Raw genomic sequence first — 21425 nt, forward strand, 5'->3', positions numbered from 1 at the left:
AGTAAACTGCTTTATTTCTGTGGGTTCAATGAGATTCTTTTTGTTTCCCCACCTTCTGCTGTGCATTTTATACTTTTTTTTTTAAATGATCAATAGCAGCTGAACAAGGTAGGATCAAAATATTTGCGACAGATCCCATTTCTATGAACCAAACTAAATTATGAATTTAAAGTCCCAATGGGATCATCTTTAATCTCTTTTCAGTGTTCCAAGTGGTCCTTTAATTCTGATGATGCCGTTTTTTAGCACAAAATAAAAAAGTGTGTTGTTTTCTAGGACACAGTTTCTGCAGAGCGGCAGCAGTTCATAAGAAACTCACCTCTTAGTTGTTGGCAGGACTGTCGGTATGGAGCAACCCATTTCCCCTTCCCATCTCAGTTGCTGAGAGCTCTCAGTTTACGCTCTAGAATACAGCCCCCCCAAGCCAATAACCTAACATTTACTGTGCAACAGAAATAGGGAGCAACAGTGGAGCTATCCATCCATACAGTTTTGATCCAGATGCCAGCTTGGATGAGGAAAACCAAAAAGTACATGGACCTAGCCAGAAAGCATCCGAATGGAGCGGAGCAGGGAGCTTGCCCAGCGAACTTTCTACGTCACATATGCGTACTTTTCAAATGTCATTTTTTCATCTATTCCGGATTCACAACGATTTGAATAAAGAAATACTTAGAAAAGCAATTTTGAGATGTGTTTTCTTCATGTCCTCTATCATCAGAAAAATGCCACAAGAACATGTTAAAAACACCAAAAACTGTTTTTTCCTCGGAGTGGGTCTTTAAGGAATTCACAAAACCTTGTCTTGTTTTAATGCGTAAAGAAGGAAAGCCCCATGATGGACAGCTGAAGAGCAGGACTCACTGATAGTCCAGTGGTTGAAGGAGGATTCGTGGGATTAGCTACAAGGCTATGGATGAGGGGGAGGGAAGGATTGATGGAGGAAATACCAGACTGACAATGTGGGCCAGTGGGAGGTAATTGAGAACATATGGGTCAGATCCTTCTAAGACTCTCCAAAGGAGAGCATTAATGTGTTTTTTTGAGCAGGCCTAGAAGAGGGGGGGAAAAGTGCTGATGTTTGGCATCAGGGGAGCCTCGGCGTGATCTGTAATATTTCCTCTTTCCACCCCTTACTCACTGTTACTGTCACTCTTCCCTTAGGTCATTTTGGGTGAGCTCACTGTCTCATTTCACTCAACTTTATAGGGCACCTCAGAGACGATTACATTTTCTAAAATCCCTTGAACTGCCAAATACATGATCTGTGCATAATCTGAGCATTCCAACAATGATTTAAGTCTCTATACTTTCCAAAAAGCTTGTTTCAATGTAAATTATACAGCTAAAAAGTGTCAATTCGAGTTCTTATTTTATCCCTGAGCATTACTGGTGCAACAACAACGGTGAGCAATATTGGAGCTATCCAGCTGTACAGTTTTGAGCCAGATACCAACTCGGACAAGGAAAACAAAGACATAAATGCATTAATAAGGCATTAATAAGCCTCAAATAGTTTTGCCTCATTATACGCAACAAAAAGGTTTAATTAAGACACACCTGGGGTTTAACATCTGTGTGAAATCCACAAAGCATCAATTTCAGAAAAGCACATTTCATCCAAACCAACTGCTGAAATAAATCAGACACTGTCTTCTTATTCTGTGAGCAAAATGCTACAAGCGGATGTGACAACAGCTGCTCCTATCTGCATACGATGTGACCTTTAAATGTAATTAACAAATCAAGAAATGCAGAAAGATGCAAAAAAGTCACATGGAAAGATGGGGATCTTAATCTTCCAAATGTTTTGCTGCTGGTAGCTGACCCATCATTCAATTCAATTAAACCCTGCACAGATTCTTCATCCACAGAACCTGTGCCCCACAGGCCACTCCCAACCACATGCAGATGATCCTGCTTTCATCCATAGATGCAAGAAAATTACATATAGCAACTGTTGGATATTGTTTTTAAATATCCTCTCAAAGGCATAATCCCATGCAGCAAGAAGACAGACATGCACCAGCCATGTGACTCATCATGCAATCTAGGAAATGCACAATCCTTGCATCATCATCATTACAGAATTAAGATCCTAAAAAAAGGAGCTTTTGATTCTTGGATAGACTTTGTCAGTGTTGATTTAAACCTGCCGATTACAGTTCTGTTTTTTCTGAAGTCAGGGGCGCTTCCATTGGCAAAGATGATCCCTCTGTTGCACCATGCTGTCCAACCCAGTCTCATCCTAAAATGTGTAGTAGCTACATTTGTCCACATGAAAATGCGTGAGAGTTTTACAAAAACGCCCCCTAAACTGTGAGGCGGATACGTTTCATTTTTCTATTCATTTTCTACAAGTCTTCTCAGGATCACGTGACTTTGGAGGTTTGGCCTGCCGTGAGCAAAAAACATGGCGGATGCACGTTCATTTTTCGGTGGAATATCCCATAAAACAAGATATTTTGAGGACTAATTTTTATTTTGACAACATTTCTAGTGAGAAATATACCATTTTCTTTTAAAATGTGCTTTCATGTTGGACATACAGTTTGTAGTTTGCTTGTTTCGTTCAACTTTTTCTCCCAAAGGCTCTGTGTTACGTTGGAGAAACACGTTAACTTTCATTCATATCTGCAGACGTGCGCGTGGGTCACGTGACTTATATGTTTCTCTTTTTTTCCGCAGAAAATTGTAAAATATGAGTGAATATGGACTGATTTATTTTTGAAAACATTTCTAGCAGTATATATCCCCTTTATTTTCATAATATCCATTCATTGCAGACATGCAGTTCGTAGTTTGTTTGTTACATTCAACTTTTCCTCAAGGATCTGAACGCGTCTGATCTTTTCCATAAATATATGCAGGCTGACGTGGGTCACGTGACGTGCCTTTCTCTTTTTTTCCTGTGGAAAATCTCGTAAAAAGGTACGTTGCGATTTATTAATTTCTTTTATTTACATTTCTAGGGACCCGTGTATAGGTTTTCTCGTTCCGTGTTGCTGTTGCGGCGATTAGGCTTTGATTGACATGTGACAACAAACCGGAAAAATGTTGAGTTCAGGGACTGACCAAAGAGTTCTTTAAATTGATTTTTCTGCATTTTAATTTATTTACACTACGAGTCTAATGGTGTGTGATAAAAAAACCTATAAATATTATGATAAATGAGATGAAACAATTATTTTGATGGAGTTTATAAAATATTAGCATCTATTATATTCTTTTTTCTTTAACTGTCAATTTTTTTGACGTATCTCATATATTATAGTATTACAATGAAGTGCTCTAATTTATCTGTTAAAAAAGGTTTCATCACTGTTTCCTGTAGTAATTCTCAATAAAGTTTTAAATAGGATATATTAAATAGGATATATTATCTAAAGTAATCAGGCTTTTAAGCCTTCAATTTGCCCCAATTGACATGAAGTGCGCATTTCGAAAAGCCAGTGAACGCAGCGTCATACGGGCACCCCCACCCCACTCCCCCGAAAACCCCCGGATGAACCCGCAGGAAGGCGCGCGGCTGAAGAACTTCTTGGACAGCTGGAAGGTGGGCGATGCTTTGAACTTTTCTCTGTAGAAATGTAATGTTTAGATTTGGGAAACCAGAGATGGGTTTTTAGTAAAAACGTGTTGGCTGTTTAGGATTAACGTTGAATGACGAGGCGTTTTTCCATCTTAAATTTAAAAGGCCGCAGCATCACGGTGAAGGCCTCTTCTGTATAGAGGACGGGGGCGGAAACGTCACGTGGTCTCCGCAGAGGTAAGTTTCCTTTTGGGTCATTTAGCCAGAAACGGGGGTCTGCAGCCCTTTAAACAGCTAAGAGCCTTTCTAATGTCTCACTGTGCAGAACTCAGTAGGACACACAAGGTGTCTCTTCAGCGTTTAGAAAATCAAACACTCATTTGCATTTATGTTATTTTGGAAACTGGATAACTACTGGGGTTTACAAAGGCTTTTTTTTACACATTGTAGATTTTATGTTGTTAGTACATCTCAGCCAGTATTTCTTTAAAGGCCTATATCATGCAATATCAACTTTTTAAAATTTTAAAGTGTATTATAATGTTAATTCCTCACAAAACTTAATCCACAGCAGTATTTTGATCCATTCACGCATCTCTCAACATTCCTCTGAAACCCTCTGAGCACCAGCCCCTCCCAATTCACAATAAGAGGGTCCTCACATTGTGACGTCATCATAAGTGAGGAGCAGCCTCTTCCAGGAAGAGCCTGTGCAGCTAAACCGCCTCCAGGCTAACAGACACCCCCACTTCCTCAATGGAGCTAGCGGTGATCAGCAAAATGCTTTCATTACACAATATGCACATCCATCTTTGCAAAAGTTTGGATGGAAGAAACGCAGAAACGCTGCCGACGCCGACTCTAGGTTGATGTCATGAAATAGGCGACACCCACAAGAAGAGAAAGGCGGAGCCTCAGAGATCGAGGAAATAGTTTATTCTAAATGGCTAGCATGGTGTAGGCCCTCTAAATTGTGCGTATTGACCTCAAATTGATTTTTTGTGGTACGTTGTCAGGTTTAAAAAAATTGGTCATAAATGCTGGAATTTCTTAAAATATTGTGCATTACCGCTTGATAGATTATTGAAGCATTATGGGTACTGTAGTCAGGAGCCTGGCACAGTAATACTTTGCTTCAACTGTTGAGTAGATCACCAAGTTGAGTAAAGTTTGACTTATCTGACTGTTTTGTTTTGCGTGATGCACTGTGTCGTCTGAAAAATAGGATATTTGTTTGAATTAAAAACATTTTTATTTTTTGTCGGAGAACCACAAAGGAGGGGTCAAGGAGCCACTTGTGGCTGTGGAGCCTCAGGCTGCAAACCCCTGGTCTAAACAATTATGGCTGATTTGGCTGACCACATTTATTTATCCTAGCGTTGTCAACAAAGTTAAAGAGCCGCTCCAATGGAAGTCACGTTTTTAAGATCAAACATTTTTCTCATTATTGAGAACATTAACAAAAATATAAACATATACAGAATAATATAAGATTAAAACTGTTTCTGAGTATTTATTCAAATCTCGATGGATCAGGAGAAGATGAAACTCATTGTCTCAAAAAGCTCTTAGTTGTGACGCTCTAACTGCCATGAATGGGCCAAAGTCTCTACTCCGCTCCAATTCTGATGCATCCATTTGCAGACAAAAACCAGTAGATCCATTAATGTCCTGAGTTCCCTAGTCTGAGCTAGTATCTGGCTCAAAAGTGTACACATGGATAGCTCCAATGTTGCTCATTGATTTTTTTTTTTTGCTATGCTAATGTCGGCTAGGGCTTGTGAGGTGCTATAAGCTAGCGGGAGAGAGAATCAACAAACGGTTTATGGGAAATTAGCAGAGGCAAACATCTGCACCACAGCTCTGAGGTGAAATTCTTATGAGCTGCTGTGCTGCAGAAAAATGTCTTTAAAAACAAAATGATCGTAATTAAAAAAAACACTGGGAACGATTTTATAATAGCTAAAAATTCTGTTAGAAAGTCTGATTCCTGATTCTTGTATGTGTGTATGTATATACATAAAAGAACCTCGTGTTTTTTTCCCTTTCCTCTTTCAGACGGGTCAGTTATTTGGAGACAACATGCACAAATAGTTCCTGGACTGATTTTCTGCTAACTTTGAGATGGAGAGGCTGTCAGGTTCATCTGTTTCAGTGTCCTGCATGCTCTCCCTCCATGTTTGCCGTAGCAGTGGATGGAACTTGCAAAATGTACTGTTTTGAGAGCCAACTGGGGTGTGTAAAAAATTTTTCCACCTACATTTTTGATGGTATAAATGTTTTTCTTATGTAAACTTTTCTGTTCTTTTAGGCTCAGTGGTTATTTTGAAGATGCGTTTCTGACCAAAAACACTGTGGAGACCTCCTTTGTGAACTGCATTCATGGGGCAATAGAACATGTAAAGCTATTTTAATGTCTTCTTCCTTAAGAAAATGAACACGCCTGCCTATATGTCTTAATGTATTTTGTGTCATATCATCATGTTTATGTACAATATTCATTTGTTTTGATAGAATCCTGGAGATGTGGAGCAGGAAAGTTTGTGGCAGCACCAGAGTCCTCCAAAAAGTCTTCTGGCAAAGTAAATGAGGAAGGATCGCAGTCTGCCATCGTGGAGTTTTGCTGAAAGGACTGAACACGTTCCATCCATGCATCCATCTTCTTCCATTCATCCAGAACCAGGTTGTGAGGGCAGCAGTCTTAGCAAAGATGCCCAGACTTCCCTCTCCTCCAGCTCCTCTTGGGGGACCCCGGGGCCAGCTGAGAGACGTAGTCTCCCCAGCGTGTCCTGGGTCTTCCTTAGGGCCTCTGCCCAGTGAGACATGCATGGAACCCCCCCCCAGGGAGGCGTCCTCCTCTGGATGTAGAGTGGAAGCGGCTCCACTCAGAGCTCTCTCCAGGTGAGCGAGCTTCCTGAACCTGTTCCGTTGAGATATTTTCATGAACCCCTTCTATTTGCAGAAACGGCTTTCTCCACAGACCTTGCAGTTCTTCTGCTCTGATGTAGTCTACGAGTTCTGATTGCATTTGGAGAAGGTTGGTTTTCCGTGTCCTGAGAGGCAGGACCTGTTGAACATGTGTCCTTTTCAAGTTCACTCTTGGATGTGTGAGGTAATAATTATCAACGGCTTATTTCTCATTATTCCTGTTGGAGTTTTTTTCTAATCCCTTATGTTTCAAAAGTTTGCAAACATACATTTTGGTTGAAATGATGAGGATCCGAGGATGAAATCAAGAAGGGACAACTTCAGGGAAAGGGACTGAACCGACTGAACAGCTTCCTCTCTTCAGCAGACACATCTTCCGAGTACATATGTGTCAAAAACTGGTAAATACTCATTGAAGATGCATCCTTTTTGTGTAATTTGTTTTCTCAGTTTAATACATTTTGATCCTTTCATTCTGCACAGACATCCTCGCCGTTCAGGCCGGTGGCTGGAACAAGCGGAAGTCAGAAAAGCTGGAGCAGACGTTACCAGAATGATACCTCCAGGTAAAGATTGTGGTAATGTTGTAGATAAATGTTGGCTTGTTTCTTTCATGTTACTCTCATGCTGTTGATGTGGAATATCTCTTGATTTCTTCAGTATTATTAATACATTAATCTCTTCCCACAAGGACCAATCAAAATGACCCAGAGAAAAATACTGAAGGGCTTTGTCTGAGCATCAGGAAAACAAGAATCAGCATATGGTAAAAATCTTTTGTAACCCTTGTGCTATCTTAGATGACCCCCCCCCCTTCCATTGAGGTGTTCTCCCTACCATGACAAAGGTGGATAAAGGTGAAAAGATTTCATGTAATCCATGGACACCAGTGAAGATCACAAATCATTGAAGAAAAAAGGTTCAGAGCACTGTCTAGTGGGTCTAGATGACCCAACTCCCAATGGTAAAGTGCCTAGGATAGCACAAGGGTTACACTTTCTAAAGTTGTTGCATAACTGATCAAGCATGATGTGATGGATTGCAGGTTATGGTGCCATGGTAAAGAACTAAAGGCTCTAGGATGTCATGCTGCTGACCAGACTGTGGTTGGTGAAGTCCAGCAGCAGTGCGGGTCCTTGAAGTGTGGTTGAAGAGCTCTCCTCCCAGCTTTTGGAAGGTTCTGCCCCGCAAAGCCAGGAGGTTTCTCTTTGTGATCTGCATGGATGTCCAGGGCTTGTGGCATTTATGTGTTTTCCTCTTCATTTCATTCTCAGGCAGCACAGAGGCCTTGATGGAGAGAGAACATGAGGGACTAATTGTCTGCTGAGGAGGAGACTTTCTGCAGTTCAAGCCCCAGCTCCACCCCTAAAAAAGGCTTATAAGAAGGAAAACCTCATTTCAACTTTGTACCAATAAATAAATGACTTTTAATTGAAATGAGAGATTTTTTTTCTGCACCGCACCAATGAATGTTTTTTCAACCTAAATTTCAACAATTACATTATGTTTTTAACCTCCGTTCAAGTTTCTACAACACTAGCTAAACATTTCAGTGCTCACACCTGTGCTGAAGACACTTCTCATTTTATCTCAAACGTTTGGCCTTTGATTTGTATGTCCAACACCTTAGAATGAAACACTGACCTATTAAACTCATATAATGTGCTATGCATCTCCAAATCCTTTGTCAGGGTACAGACTACATTTTAATTGAGCAAGACTGAAGTAAAATGTAGCAAAATGACAATGAGTTATCTTAAATTAGGGGTAAATGACATGAGAAATTAAGAATATTAGAAGTGTGGAGTGATATGTGTATCAGTATGTTAGCTGCAGGAAGGGGGCTGTCCTTGACACGTCCCTTTACTCAGACAGGATGACAGGTAGGGAAGGGGGTAGCCGATGATCTGCTCCAGTATCTTCAGCACTGAAGCTTCTGCTGCTCTTCTTCAGTTTGATCTGAGAGCCAGACCATGATGCAGTTGGACTGGCTGAGCGGTAGGTTGCCAGCAGCTTCAGACGTGCTGATGTGCCTTGTTGATAACGTCCTGGATGTTAGGAAACCAAGTTAGATCAGCTGAGATGGGGATGCCCAGGAAAGGGAAGCTGTGAACCCTCCTCTATGCCTACTAAAGTCCAAGATGACTTTCATGGTCTTTTATTTGCCGATCAGCCTTACACTATACAGTTTCCGCACTTGTCTACAAAGTTCACCTCAGTGACCTTTCATAAGTCTTTGTTATTGGCAAGTTAATTACTTATATCCAAGACATGGAGATGTGGGTCCAGTATGAGCAGGATTTGGGAAATGGCAGTTGCCAAGAACTCACATGAAGTTTCAAGGTTTTTGCCTTTATTTGGAGGAAAAAAAGTTGTTGTCCTTTGTTTGTTGTGCAGAATTGCAAACCTAGAAAGAAATCAACTTGAAAGAATTTATATAAATGTATTTGCCCTTCTTTTGACCCTTCTACATCATGAATATTTGGTGGCTGTTGCTTGGCGACTGTGAGATCTCTCCATAGGATTGACATGGGCTGGGCCTCTCAATGACCTTGATATGATTGTTCTTCAGCCATTCCTTGGTTGCCTTGGCTGTAAGTTCTAGGTCACTAACCTGTTGGAAGACCCATCCATGACTGATTTGAAGGGTCCTGACTTAAGGAGGGTAGGAAGTTCTCACTCAAGATTTTCCATTAATGGCTCCATCAACGTGGTGACGTAGCTCTGTGCAGAAAAATAGCCACAAAGCATAATGCTTCCACCCCCATGTTTGACAGTGGGGAAGCTGTTCTTGGGGTCATAGGTAGCAATTCTCTTCCTCCAAACCCAATGGTTGAGTCGATGCCAAAGAGCTCAGTTTTGAGCCAAACATTCCATTATGCAGAATAAAATGATAAAGCAAACCCTATTTTTCAGTGTGTGATTTTCATTTTTTCATAAATCTTAGGACAATTTAGATGATAAAAGTAACAAATATATGAAAACAGTATAATACAGTAAATATGTAAATATTTGATGTGATGAACAATGTTTATCTGATTCAGACCCAACATGAAATATTTTTTGACACACACAAATCAAGTTGTGTTATCTAATGCTCGTAATTTAGACACAAATGATAGAAATGTTAGGTTTATATGCCAAAGAGGCCATGTGAAAATTTTAGTGCAAATACGCATGCGTGCGCGCCGTGCACATAAAGCCACCCCACCCCCACGTGTCCGCGCGCCGGTCGGGGGGTGTTGGGCGTCAATAAAGGTAATCTGGTTGTCGCGCTTTCTGCATCTCTGCGCGAGCTAAAGAAGTCTCAAAGGTAAGAAATGTAAACACAAGAGGCATTAATGAAAATACTTTATGATCATCTGAAAGTATTTTCATCTGACAGATGAATGCAGCTGTTGTTGTTATTACTGTGTGACGGAGGAGCGGTGCTGAAAAATACGGCCTCCATCGAGAGACTGAACGTAACACGACTGCAGGGTACTATGATCATCATAGAAACATGTATTAATTATTTGTTTCGACTGTATAGTTATTGTGGTGGAGCAGAGGAAGGGAGGTTTGTGAGAATCGGGGTTACATTAGCTAATGATTATGGCAGCGCTCGCGCCACCGCCGGTTTCCCGGCAAAAAAAGGAACAGTAATTTCCTGATATATTAAAGTGTTATGATTGACCTATTTAGGGGTTTTCTCCAAATTTACACAAAAAACGTTGTAACAACGATCATCTGGACTTGGTTTTGTAAATATTTTAAAACAGTCTCTGTCTCAGAGACCTGGACTGACTGACTCCTCCCCCTCACGTTCCAAACAGGAAGTACAAGGAGCCAAAATCCTATAGACTTCTAAAGAGAAACAAACAGCTGTCAGTCAGCCATTCTATGGGTCAGATTAACCATTCTTGTTGTGATACCCTTTTAAACAGGTTTTTGCTAATTCCAGTTATTTGTTTTACAAAACTGTTTCTTTATCACAAGTTATTCAAATTATAGACTGACCAACAGATGCCTCAGTAATAGCATGTGCCACCTTGAATGTTTGTTTGACAAATTCCACCAAGCTCACTTTCAGTGGAAGCAGTGTGGACTTTCAACAGCTTACTCCTGATTGGCGACAGTAGTTGCCATAGAAACGTTGACTCAGATCAATCACTGTCAACTGGCTCCAACGTGGTGACGTCGTTATCACAGAGAAACGACGACAGAATTGACTTTGTTATGAGGATCTGGAAGTAAATGGGTGACGTCACACTCGCTCAAACCTTTTCTCTGATCCAGTCAAACTGCTTTTTTACCAGTTTTATTCCAGAAATCATTTTTGGATAAGAGGAAAGACATCTTCAGCTCAAAACCAAGTCTTCATGACCTTTTTTTATAACTTTTCTTTTTAAAATTCAGAACTAATAACCTGCACATTCTTACAAAACTGTTAGACTTCAATTGCTACCTTAATTTAATTGTAAAACTAACAACCATTGTCATTAATATGGCAATATTTTCCCCAAATCTTATCAGAATGGGGAACTGGAGACATAAAAATTCTGCTTTTCCTATTTTCAGCTGACTCTGCCACGAGGCTCGACAACTTCTTGCATCAACTGTGATCGCTGTGGCCGCCAAAACATCCAAATGTAAGGCGGGCTACAAAGATTTCAGGCCAAAAGAGAACGCCTCACATGTGATGAAGTGTCTGTATTGGTATGTATTTACCATCTGTGACTCAGAGTCATTAACCAATTGTCGATCTGTTCACAGTGTTATATGATAATTTAAATTTTGACGATGACGATACAAAAATTGCTGCCAAACCTGCCAAAAAGTCCCGCCTCTTACCACACACATGTTGTGCCCCCTAAGTTGCCCTAAGTTCCCTGATCAAGCAGAAACGTGCTTTGACTGGATGAAGGCCTTGTATCAGGTATACTGGTAATAATAATTTTACATTCACCTCAGTCTGTTGTTTTAACTCATTATTCATGGAAGCTTGATGACATGACTTCAATGTGCATGAACTCTAGTTTAATTAGAAACTTTCATTTGTGAACCGTCAGCAGATCTGGTCATGTCTCACCAAAACAACCACACTAATCATTTCATCATTTTCATCCATTAAGGTTGGAAAAACCAGCAGCCTTCCAGTGCTTCAGCCGTCCAACCATCAACCGTTTCAGACATCCATCCTCCCACCACTTCAGCCCCACAGCCGTCCACCAGTGTGCCAACTTCGGACATTTTACTATCCTGGTACAATCTTATTTTTCTGCACAGTTAGCAAAAATGATATGTTTTTAAGAAATTCCTGTGTTTTTTTATCCTCAACAAATGTTTCTCCAAAGAAATATGAAAATACAGAATTATTCATCTGGTGGTTATTTTTACACTTTTCCTCAAATCTTTAATAAGAAAGAAATAATTCAGTTCAAGTTTACTTGTGCTTTTCTTTTTAATGGGCATTACAGTTGATATAAAACATATAACATGCAATTAAAATGTTTTGTAGTTAAAAACATTTTACACACTATTAAAAGATTCTATAAAATATTATTTAAAAAGAATCCTTTCCAAGAAAATGTTGACTACCGTATATCTTCCCATAGTAGCCCTGGCGTTTATTCCATCACAGACAGAACAGTGATGGTTAATGGGTTTATTTTGCAGCAAAATATCATCAAAAAATGCAGACAAACACCAGCAGATGAACATTTCAGGATTTATTCAAACGATGAGAACATTGGATTGTGTTCTGATCAGCACTGGCTGTTGACGTTTCTTTTCTCCTTGAAGCATCAGCCTCCGTATCAAAAATCATGTTGGTTGTCATGAGGATCTCTTTCCTGGAGACACGCCCACCTTTCCGTCTTTGTGCAATAATTCATGTTCAAACCAGTTCTTCTAATTTGTCGCTCGCTTTCTTTGCATTTCCACCAGTAAAAAGTAATACGACAAAATACTTGCAGAATTTGTAAAGATTTGGATTTTGTATTATTAATTTGCCTTTTTTAGTCTTTTATTATAAAATAACTATGCATTATTACTTTATTTTAACTAACACATTTATCTTAGTTTACAGTAGTCCTCTTAAACATCTCTTAAACAAGTTTACACTTTTCATCTTTCAGAATGCAGCCGTGTGATTGGAGGAAAAGATTAATATGCAATAAGGACATTTAAAGAAAAAAGGAGCAGTTTTTATTTTACATTATTACTATTTTAAAGTAGAACTCTAACGTATATAAATGCTTTTTTATTAATTTGTTTGGCATATTTACTGTGTTAGAGTTCTGATGATTGTTTTGAGTGGTAAACGTTTTTATTTTATTTATGAAACCCAGATGGAGTTAATGGAGTGCTAGTCATGTTTTATGTTGTATATATTATTAATGAATTTATTTATTTATTTTGAAGTGCCTAATTGCAAGTAAAGAAGGCGGGGTTATGGTTAAAATACGTACGGACAATCCAGCAACATGCCTCTTCAACATGAATTTCCATCAGCTTTTTTGCTTGGTCGCAAATAAATAAGTCCAAATAATAATCAGCCTAATTTGTTTTTTTGTTTATTTAAAATTATATAAATATTTTCTAATTTTGTCAATAAAAGGTCAAAAGGGGTAGATGATGGATGCATGTCCAAGTTTTATTATTCATGTTCTACAAGTTGTTAGATATTGATTATTTGATGCTTTTGTGCTATGCGTTAAAAATCAATGTAATATTGTAATTATTCATAAATATTTGAATAATACTAATATTTCCTACAAAGGATAATTGACACTAATCAAATTAAAAACAGTCGCCCTGTAAGCACTGAGTGAACAAACTGTAGCCCATCGTCTTCCATCACTGTTTGATTGAACCTTCTCTACTTTTCTTGCAGGGGGGGGTCATGGCCTCTACGCTGGATCCCAAAAAAGAGACAAAAAAACCCCGACCTCAACCCCCACTCTTAGTCAGACATGTTTATTTTTTTATTTACAATAATAAATAATATACTATGTACATTTATTTTGTTTTACTTTTTTATACTTAGTTTCCTTATTTCCTATAATATTTATTAGTAGTTGTTGTTTGTTGATGTTATGTCCTCTTTTAGCCTCTTTTATGTTAAAATAGACGTAAATGATCCAGATGCTGATATTCTAATATATAGACAGATTTATGAATGAATTATTCTCAACAGAAGTTCAACGCTATTGTGGTAGCAGTTTGACTGTTTTACTGCAATCTGTCGTGCCTCACCCACTGTCCATCCCATAAAAAAGAACAATTCTACATCATTAACCTTTTTTTATTTTTATTCATAAATACAAAGTTAGAAATCATACCCCCCCCCCCCCCCCCATTTTTCTAACTTTATCAATGAGTTCAAACAAAACATGAACACAATAAGAAACTCTGACAATAAGAAAGCATTTAAAACATTCAATCTCTGCGTCAGTTTCAATGTTTTTGTGAAAAATTTCATAATAATCCCCTGGTTTGTTTCTTTCTTGTTGCTGTTGGGAATTGTTGTTTTGAATTGTTACAGTCAATAAAGTTTGTATAAAAAAACAACTGCAATCTGTCATGCGACATGAGACCTGCAAAACAAAAAGTTTGCATTAGTAATGGAAACATTAATTTCTGTAAAAAAATAAAAACCTGTTTGTCACTGGGCCTATTTTTAGAACTTAACCTTCCCGATAAACGTGGGACCAATCACAAAACCAGTTTAGAGCCAAACGTCTTTTTTTAATTATACAGTGTATTTCTAAACTCAACTAGTTGATGTTGAAAAAATACGCTTGCATGGACGTTACGACAGAGTACATCGGTCCCTAGAAATGTTATTAAACCTAAATATTAAACCTCAGACGATCTTATTTTACGAGATTTTTCCACAGGAAAAAAAAAGAAACTCGCGTCACATGACCCACGTCAGCCCACAGATATGATGGAAAAGATCAGACATCGTACACAGCATTTAGACTTGTAGTGTGAATACTTTAACATGTAAAAGATTATTGAATAAAAAAAATCGCTAAGTAAATTTAGAGAACTCTCCAGTCTGTTCCTGAACAACATTCTTCCGGTTTGTTGTCACATGTCAATCAAAGCCTGATCAACACAGCATGAAACCTATACACGGGTCCGTAAATGTAAATAAAAATAATTAATAAATAGCAACGTACCTTTTCACGAGATCTTCTATATGAAAAAAGAGAAACTCACGTCACGTCACGTGACCCACGTCAGCCCGCATATATTTATGGAAAAGATCAGACGCTTCAGATCCTTGAGGAAAAGTTGAACGAAACAAACAAACTACGAACTGCATGTCTGCAATGAATGGATATTATGAAAATAAAGGGGATATATACTGCTAGAAATGTTTTCAAAAATAAATTAGTCCACAATCACTCCTATTTTATGGCATTTTCTGCGGAAAAAAGAGAAACATATTAGTCACGTGACCTACGCGCACGTCTGCAGATATGAATGAAAGTTAACGTGTTTCTCCAACGTAACACAGAGCCTTTGGGAGAAAAAGTTGAACGAAACAAGCAAACTACAAACTGTATGTCCAACATGAAAGCATATTTTAAAAGAAAATGGTATATTTCTCACTAGAAATGTTGTCAAAATAAAAATTAGTCCTCAAAATATCTTGTTTTATGGGATATTCCACCGAAAAATGAACGAGCATCCGCCATGTTTTTTGCTCACGGCAGGCCAAACCTCCAAAGTCACGTGATCCTGAGAAGGCTAGAAGAAAATGAATAGAAAAATGAAACGTATCCGCCTCACAGTTTAGGGGGCGTTTTTGTAAAACTCTCACGCATTTTCATGTGGACAAATGTAGCTACTACACATTTTAGGATGAGACTGGGTTGTGCTGTCTGTGGTGTCGCGCCTCGCCCTTTCCAGACGGCGCATTTGTGCGCCGCCGTCGCTGCCGGTAACAAAAGGCGTCGGTGACTCCTGGCTCTTCACCGGTGTCAAGATTAAAACATTATTGTGCTATTATGCTCCAAGGGTCTCCAAAATAAAGTTCTGAAAGACCATATTTACAAATTAGGGTGAATATTGTATGTTAATTGGCTTAAATTATTTCAAATTAACTCTACAATTAAAGAAAAAGGGCCTGGCTGCATCTGCAGGTGTTATGCATTTTTAAAAATGATCCTATCACGTTTCTCATTTTTTGCACATCAGCTTTCCATATTTCAGTCTGTATAAATGACCATTTCCTAGACGTTTTTGACGGTTGTCACATATGGGTTGAAACAAAAGCTCAAATTTAAAAACGGAAGCCATTATGCTCATCAGAGCTTCAATTCTGAAAGCAAAGAACATGTTTCCGGTCTTCCTCTGGTTAACTTGACGCACCGCTCCGCATCATGGCGCACCTCAAAGCGCGCAGCAGCGTGGGTGATGCGGGGATAAAAGGCATCCAAAGGATTCAGCGTGTGGTTGCTTGGCTTCGCCCTTTTGACATGAAGACTTACAGCTTTTCGACAACTACTTTGCGCTTAAAGTTGCTCAATAGTCGGCGCGCACCGGAAACTGTGTTTTTAAACTGGGGTAGAAGACAAGACTCAGGGGCAACGCCTGCTGCTGCCAGTGGTCCTTTAAACTAGTCACATTTAACATTTTCCTTCCAGTTCTGCAGACACAACAATTAAAAACACGACTGAGCATCTTTATTATCAGGTTTTACGCACAGATATGCGTAAAAGGAATTGCCGAGAAAAGCTCTTATTAAATAAAAAAGGACTAATAGCACACGTGTTTTTAATGAAAATACAGATTTTCTTTATGCCTTTATTTGTATTTTAGGTATTTTATTCCTTGAGTTGAGAGGCTGTCAAGAGCAGCGCTGCCTCCTCTCTAACGTGACACGCCCATGTCCAGATGTAACTGTTCAGCACCAACACGACTCCAGCACAATACCAGCGCAAGCACAAAAACTCCACAAATGATGTAACCAAAGGAATAAAAAGCGGAGTTTTCTTACTTTTCTGTCTGTAACTTCATCTCCTACAGCTTCCACCACCCCGGAGCACTCCATTCCCGGGGTGACCGGCGGCGACGGCAGCCTGTCGTACAGACCCTGTCTTGCCATCAAATCGGCGAAGTTCAGCCCGCAAGCCTTGACCCGAACCAGAACCTCGCCGGCCTTGAGCGCTGGCTTGCCTTTCTTAACTTGCAGCTTAACTTTATCATAGCCTCCGTAGCCGGTGAGCACCAGGGCGCGGTAGGTGAACGTCTCCTCCTCGGGGGCTTTGTCAGTTGTCGCCGCGGGGGTGGCCGCTGCCTCAGCGGTGCCGGCGGGCGCAGACTCCGTCTTGGGTGGTTCGGCTTTGGGCTCCTCTGCGGGTTTGGTCTCCTGTTTCTGGTCTACGGCGTTTTGCTGCTGGGCAGGTGCGTCCTCTCCAGACATTGTGTGAGACGTTGGTTATTCTAGGAAAATACTACTTGGAGATTTCTCACTTGTTGAGAATGTTGCTGCCACGCAAACCTTGCAATCTGGCTGCTTACGCTTGCTTTGCAAGTAAGAAATTGTGAGAGTCAGAGCTTCTTCTTCAGCAGACTTGCATGGAGACACAAACCCCGACAAAGTGGGCTGATCAGTGGTTGTCAACGCCGCGCTCTGACAGAGAGTGCGTGTGGGACGAGACAGAGGCAGACTGGAAAACACGGAGTGCGCATGAAATTCAGGGATTGACTTTTGTGATTGGGTGGTTTGGACGGTTGGGCAGGGAAATAAAAAAGTACATTTTGGATTAAGCGGAGAAAAAAATTGAACAAGCAGGTCCAAAACAACTGAAAGGAAAGTCTTCTTCCAGACCTGCAAAGCTCTGAGTAGGATTTGGGGTAGAAAAAGATAAAATTTAGAAACTGAAAAAAAGATTTTTGTTCAACTTTGTGATAAGAAATAAAAACTTTAAAATCACCATTTGTATTAAAGTGAATGTTAAAAATGGAAGGTTTTATGGTTTAAAGTCGTCCCTATTTGGGAAAATATAGGAAATATCTGTTTATAATCCTTGTTCCACAGCAGAATTTGCAGGGACTTTGTGCCTGCATGGCTCATTGTTTTAACTTCCCAACAGGCAGGTCAGAAAAATATGAGTTTATGTTAAGGTCATGCCAATAATAAATTTTTAAAATACTTTTCCATCTTAAATCCCAGTAGGTCCTTTTTGAACTTTAAAAACTATACATTAACTATCTGTTGTAAACTTGTTTTTCTTTTTTTGTTGTTATCAAAAATGGATGGATTCAACTTGTAGACTTCAGACTCACTTCATCCTTTTAGCGATTTCATACAGAAGGAGCGGTGAGACACCTTGTGGTTGCCACTCAGCACTCTTAAGGCCAGCATCAGCAGTCTCAGTCAATACTCCACTGAGGCTTAATTGATGGATGCAGATGTTATTGAATTGCCAATTTGAAACAAGCAAAGTGCTACCAGGTGGATTTTCCTGTTCAGCTGGGATATCTTTGAGTACCTGCTCACTGACGGGAACTGATCAATGATTAGTCACAAAAGTGGTTTTCAGAAAAATGTCTCATGTTCAAGCAGCTTAAATGAACCAAAATGCCTTGTTCCCCAATGCAGTTTAGAGACTTCCTTGTTAAATTAACGTAATGTTGCTCAGCAGTGTAATCAGTCTGGTGTAATCAGGACAGTGTCACCCGTCTGCCAGGCAAACAGGCTGAGTCTGCAGGAAATGTCAGGGAAAGTGTGTGTCTGAACTTCAAACACACACTTTAAACTAAAGCTGCAAAAACCGGGCTTAAAAAAAAAGTTTTGCCATCTTAATTTCTTCATACTGCAGCCTATTGAAATGCAGTGGCGGACCGTGCATTACTCACCTGCGCCTTCAGTAGTGCTACGTCTGAATCACTCAACCCCTCATTAAGCATTTTTATGCCTCAAAATATAATGAATAAACAAAACAGTAGATAAATCTCATTATACTACTATAGCCAGCACAAAACATTAAAAATAACCACATAAATTTGGAACATTATTTATTATGATATTTATCAAGTGGCCTGGATAGGCTCCGGCAGCCCCGTGACCCCGAAAGGGATAAAATGGATTTGAAAATCAGAATCAGAATTAGAAATAATTTATTGATCCCACAAGTGGGAAATTTGTGCAATTCCACCAAAAAATTGTGAATGAATGATATTTATCATTTCCCTCATCATAAAAATCAGATTATTTGAAGACAAAATCCATCCTCCTCTCCTTCCTCTAAAACAGTTTGATCACCCTGTCCTGTAGATTACGGCGCTTAAGTTCCATCAAGAAGTTCTTTTCTATTGCCACCAAGGCCAATGCTGAGAGCCAAGTCTGTCCAGTTGTGTTTCTGCATAGGTTTTAATTTGCTTTAGACCCGAAAATGTCCGTTCAACAGACGCAGTGGACTCTGGTCAGTGCCAAACACACAAATTTGCACGGCTGCTTCATGTTCTCACTCAGATTTTTCTAAAGAAGGAAGTCTAGGAGATCAGTGGGAGCTTTTCCTGCTAAATCCTCCATAGTGTACATTACAGTCAGCTCTGTTTTTATCTGAGACGGATCAAAAAGTGCTCCGCACCTCTGTGTCAAACTGGGCAAGGCTGCATGTGACTTCCTGAAACTTCTGTCCAATTAGAAGGTCTGAATATTTTGACGTTGCCTAAGCTTGCTAGAAGTCCTTGCTGACACCACTGCAAAATCTGATTGGTTGAAATAAATAAATGACCAACATTGATTTCGCATCACGGGACCTTCTCAACTCTTGCTCAAGGCTCTCATCCTGCCTGGCAACAAAGGACAGCTGAAATGCGATTGGTTAAATGCTCCAATGTGAAAATACGTCTATCTGGAAGCTGAATAACCATTATAAGCACAATTAAGGGGAATGGACAGACCATTTGGAATGATTTAACAAGTATGCATGGACAAAATAGAATTAACACATGATTCAGATATTTTCTAGGCCTTCTGAGAAGGGCTTGAAGGCCCTGACTGCCCACCACTGATGAAATGTGAAAGCTAAGAATATTCTTATGGAAAATTGACCTATCCTCATTCATGAAATTCTATAAAGGAAAATCTTCCCCCTCGCAGCTTAAGCAACACCCATGTGTCACAAGAACAGGCAGACGGATGGACAGGCTGACAGACGAGGTAAGACAGGAATCTCCCTGGACAATGATGTTTGCGGATGACATTGTAATCTGCAGTGAGAGTAGAGAGCAGGTGGAGGAACAGCTAGAGAGGTGGAGGTTTGCTCTGGAAAGAAGAGGCATGAAGGTCAGTCATAGTAAGACAGAATACATGTGTCTGAACGAGAGGGATCAAGGTAGAAGCGTTAGGTTACATGGGGCTGAGGTGAAGAAGGTGCAGGAGTTTAAGTACTTGGGGTCAACAGTTCAGTGTGATGGGGAGTGTGGAAAAGAGGTGAAGAGGCGAGTGCAGGCAGGTTGGAGCGGTTGGAGGAAAGTGTCAGGAGTGTTGTGTGACAGAAGAGTGTCAGCAAGACTCAAAGGAAAGGTGTACAAGACAGTGGTGAGACCAGCTCTGCTCTATGGGTTAGAGACGGTAGCAGTGAGACAGAGACAAGAGGCTGAGATGGAGGTAGCGGAGATGAAGATGTTGAGGTTCTCCTTAGGAGTGACCAGGTTAGACAGGATAAGGAACGAGTACATCAGAGGGACGGCTCATGTTGCCTGTGTTAGCGACAAAGTCAGAGAAGCCAGACTGAGATGGTTTGGACATGTTCAGAGGAGGGATAGTGGATATATTGGTAGAAGGATGTTGGAGATGGAGCTGCCTGGCCGGAGGGCAAGAGGACGGCCAAAGAGGAGATACATGGATGTCTTGACAGAGGACATGAAGTTGGCTAATGTTAGGGTAGAAGATGTTCATGATAGAGTGAGGTGGAAAAGGATGATTCGCTGTGGCGACCCCTGATGGGAAAAGCCGAAAGAGAAACAACATCTGTGAAAATTTCACGTAAAAAACCACGACTTTTCTCACTTTTTTAATGTATATTTATGTATGACCAGTTGTCACCAGTGGACGGTGCGCAAATTGTACTTAGCGGCAGGGTGTCACGGCCATAAAATGAGAGCTCTCTGTTTACACACTCTGCCACCAGCTTACAACCCCCAACGTAACATTATCGGTGTAACAAAAATGGTGAGCAATATCTGTACAGTTTGGAGCCAGATGCCAACTCAGACAAGAAAAATAAAGATATATGTCTTCCATCATCATTGTTTTGTTCTGTCAAATGGATACTTCGCTCAACATACAGTAGTTCTAAGTCTTAGTTGTTACAGAAGAGACATCTTTATCTGAGAGCGCTTCATCTCTGCAGCCCTTAAAGAATTTACACTGTGACTCACACAAGAGAGCACATAAAACAAACCCAATTCTAAACATTTGGATATGGAGATGAGATAAACACAGATGCTGCTTTTGTTTGATGAAGATGAGAGAAAGGCTTCATCAAAGTGGTATTTCTTATATGACAGAGGTTTGTCTCTATGTTTGTGTATATTTGTATACAGTTGCAGAGAGGTTTGCAGTTGTCTTTTGTAGTTTGGTTTGACTAGTTCTAACCTTCAAAATCCTCAGATGTTTACTTGAATGAAAAGGTGAAAAAAACAGAAGTTCGTGGAGTCACACATCAACACCCACAAGGAATTTAAATACAACTATTTTCTAATTCTAATTAGTAATAAACTGAAACTATTTGTTGTGCAATAAGTTCAATCAAAAGTCAATTATTGACGGAGCCACAGTAACAAACAGGCTGTTAGCAGAGCACTGCAGTCATCAGTGTGAACCAGACTGCACATCAGACAATATTTATTAAACACATGTTTGTGTAAACATATGAATCATAATTATGGTCTGCATCAAAGGTGTTTATTCATTCATATTTATCATGGAACCACATTTTCCTTAAGCATG

The 21425-nt window shown here is 39.8% G+C and overlaps 1 protein-coding gene and 2 long non-coding RNA genes across 8 annotated transcripts in view; 2 read left to right on the forward strand and 1 right to left on the reverse strand.

Annotated features, from left to right (window-relative positions):
• Positions 1-17116, reverse strand: part of LOC101167963 (synaptic vesicle membrane protein VAT-1 homolog) — a 41373-nt gene extending 24257 nt beyond the window's left edge. The window contains exon 1 of the mRNA XM_004071558.4: positions 16458-17116. Coding sequence (XP_004071606.1) covers positions 16458-16883 — 426 coding nt within the window. The 5' untranslated portion in view covers positions 16884-17116. The remainder of the gene's footprint in view (positions 1-16457) is intronic.
• Positions 2683-7897, forward strand: LOC111947737. 5 transcript variants are annotated; one of them, XR_002873641.1, is made up of 10 exons: positions 2684-2931; positions 3450-3556; positions 3698-3769; positions 5591-5767; positions 5844-5931; positions 6047-6644; positions 6717-6861; positions 6944-7026; positions 7152-7226; positions 7506-7897. It is a non-coding gene; the product is annotated as an uncharacterized LOC111947737 (long non-coding RNA). The 5 variants fall into 5 exon arrangements; XR_002873642.1 differs by having other exon boundaries at positions 2685-3556; positions 7506-7637; positions 7735-7897; XR_002873643.1 differs by having other exon boundaries at positions 2686-3556; positions 6047-6433; positions 6495-6644.
• Positions 9540-13465, forward strand: LOC111947738. Of its 2 annotated transcripts, XR_002873646.1 has the most exons (5): positions 9540-9773; positions 9846-9940; positions 11021-11158; positions 11575-11704; positions 13338-13465. It is a non-coding gene; the product is annotated as an uncharacterized LOC111947738 (long non-coding RNA). The 2 variants fall into 2 exon arrangements; XR_002873645.1 differs by lacking the exon at positions 9846-9940 and having other exon boundaries at positions 9544-9773.
• Positions 17117-21425: the final 4309 nt, after the last annotated feature.

This window comes from Oryzias latipes, chromosome 8 (genome assembly GCF_002234675.1).
Source record: "Oryzias latipes chromosome 8, ASM223467v1".
NCBI lineage: Eukaryota > Metazoa > Chordata > Actinopteri > Beloniformes > Adrianichthyidae > Oryzias > Oryzias latipes.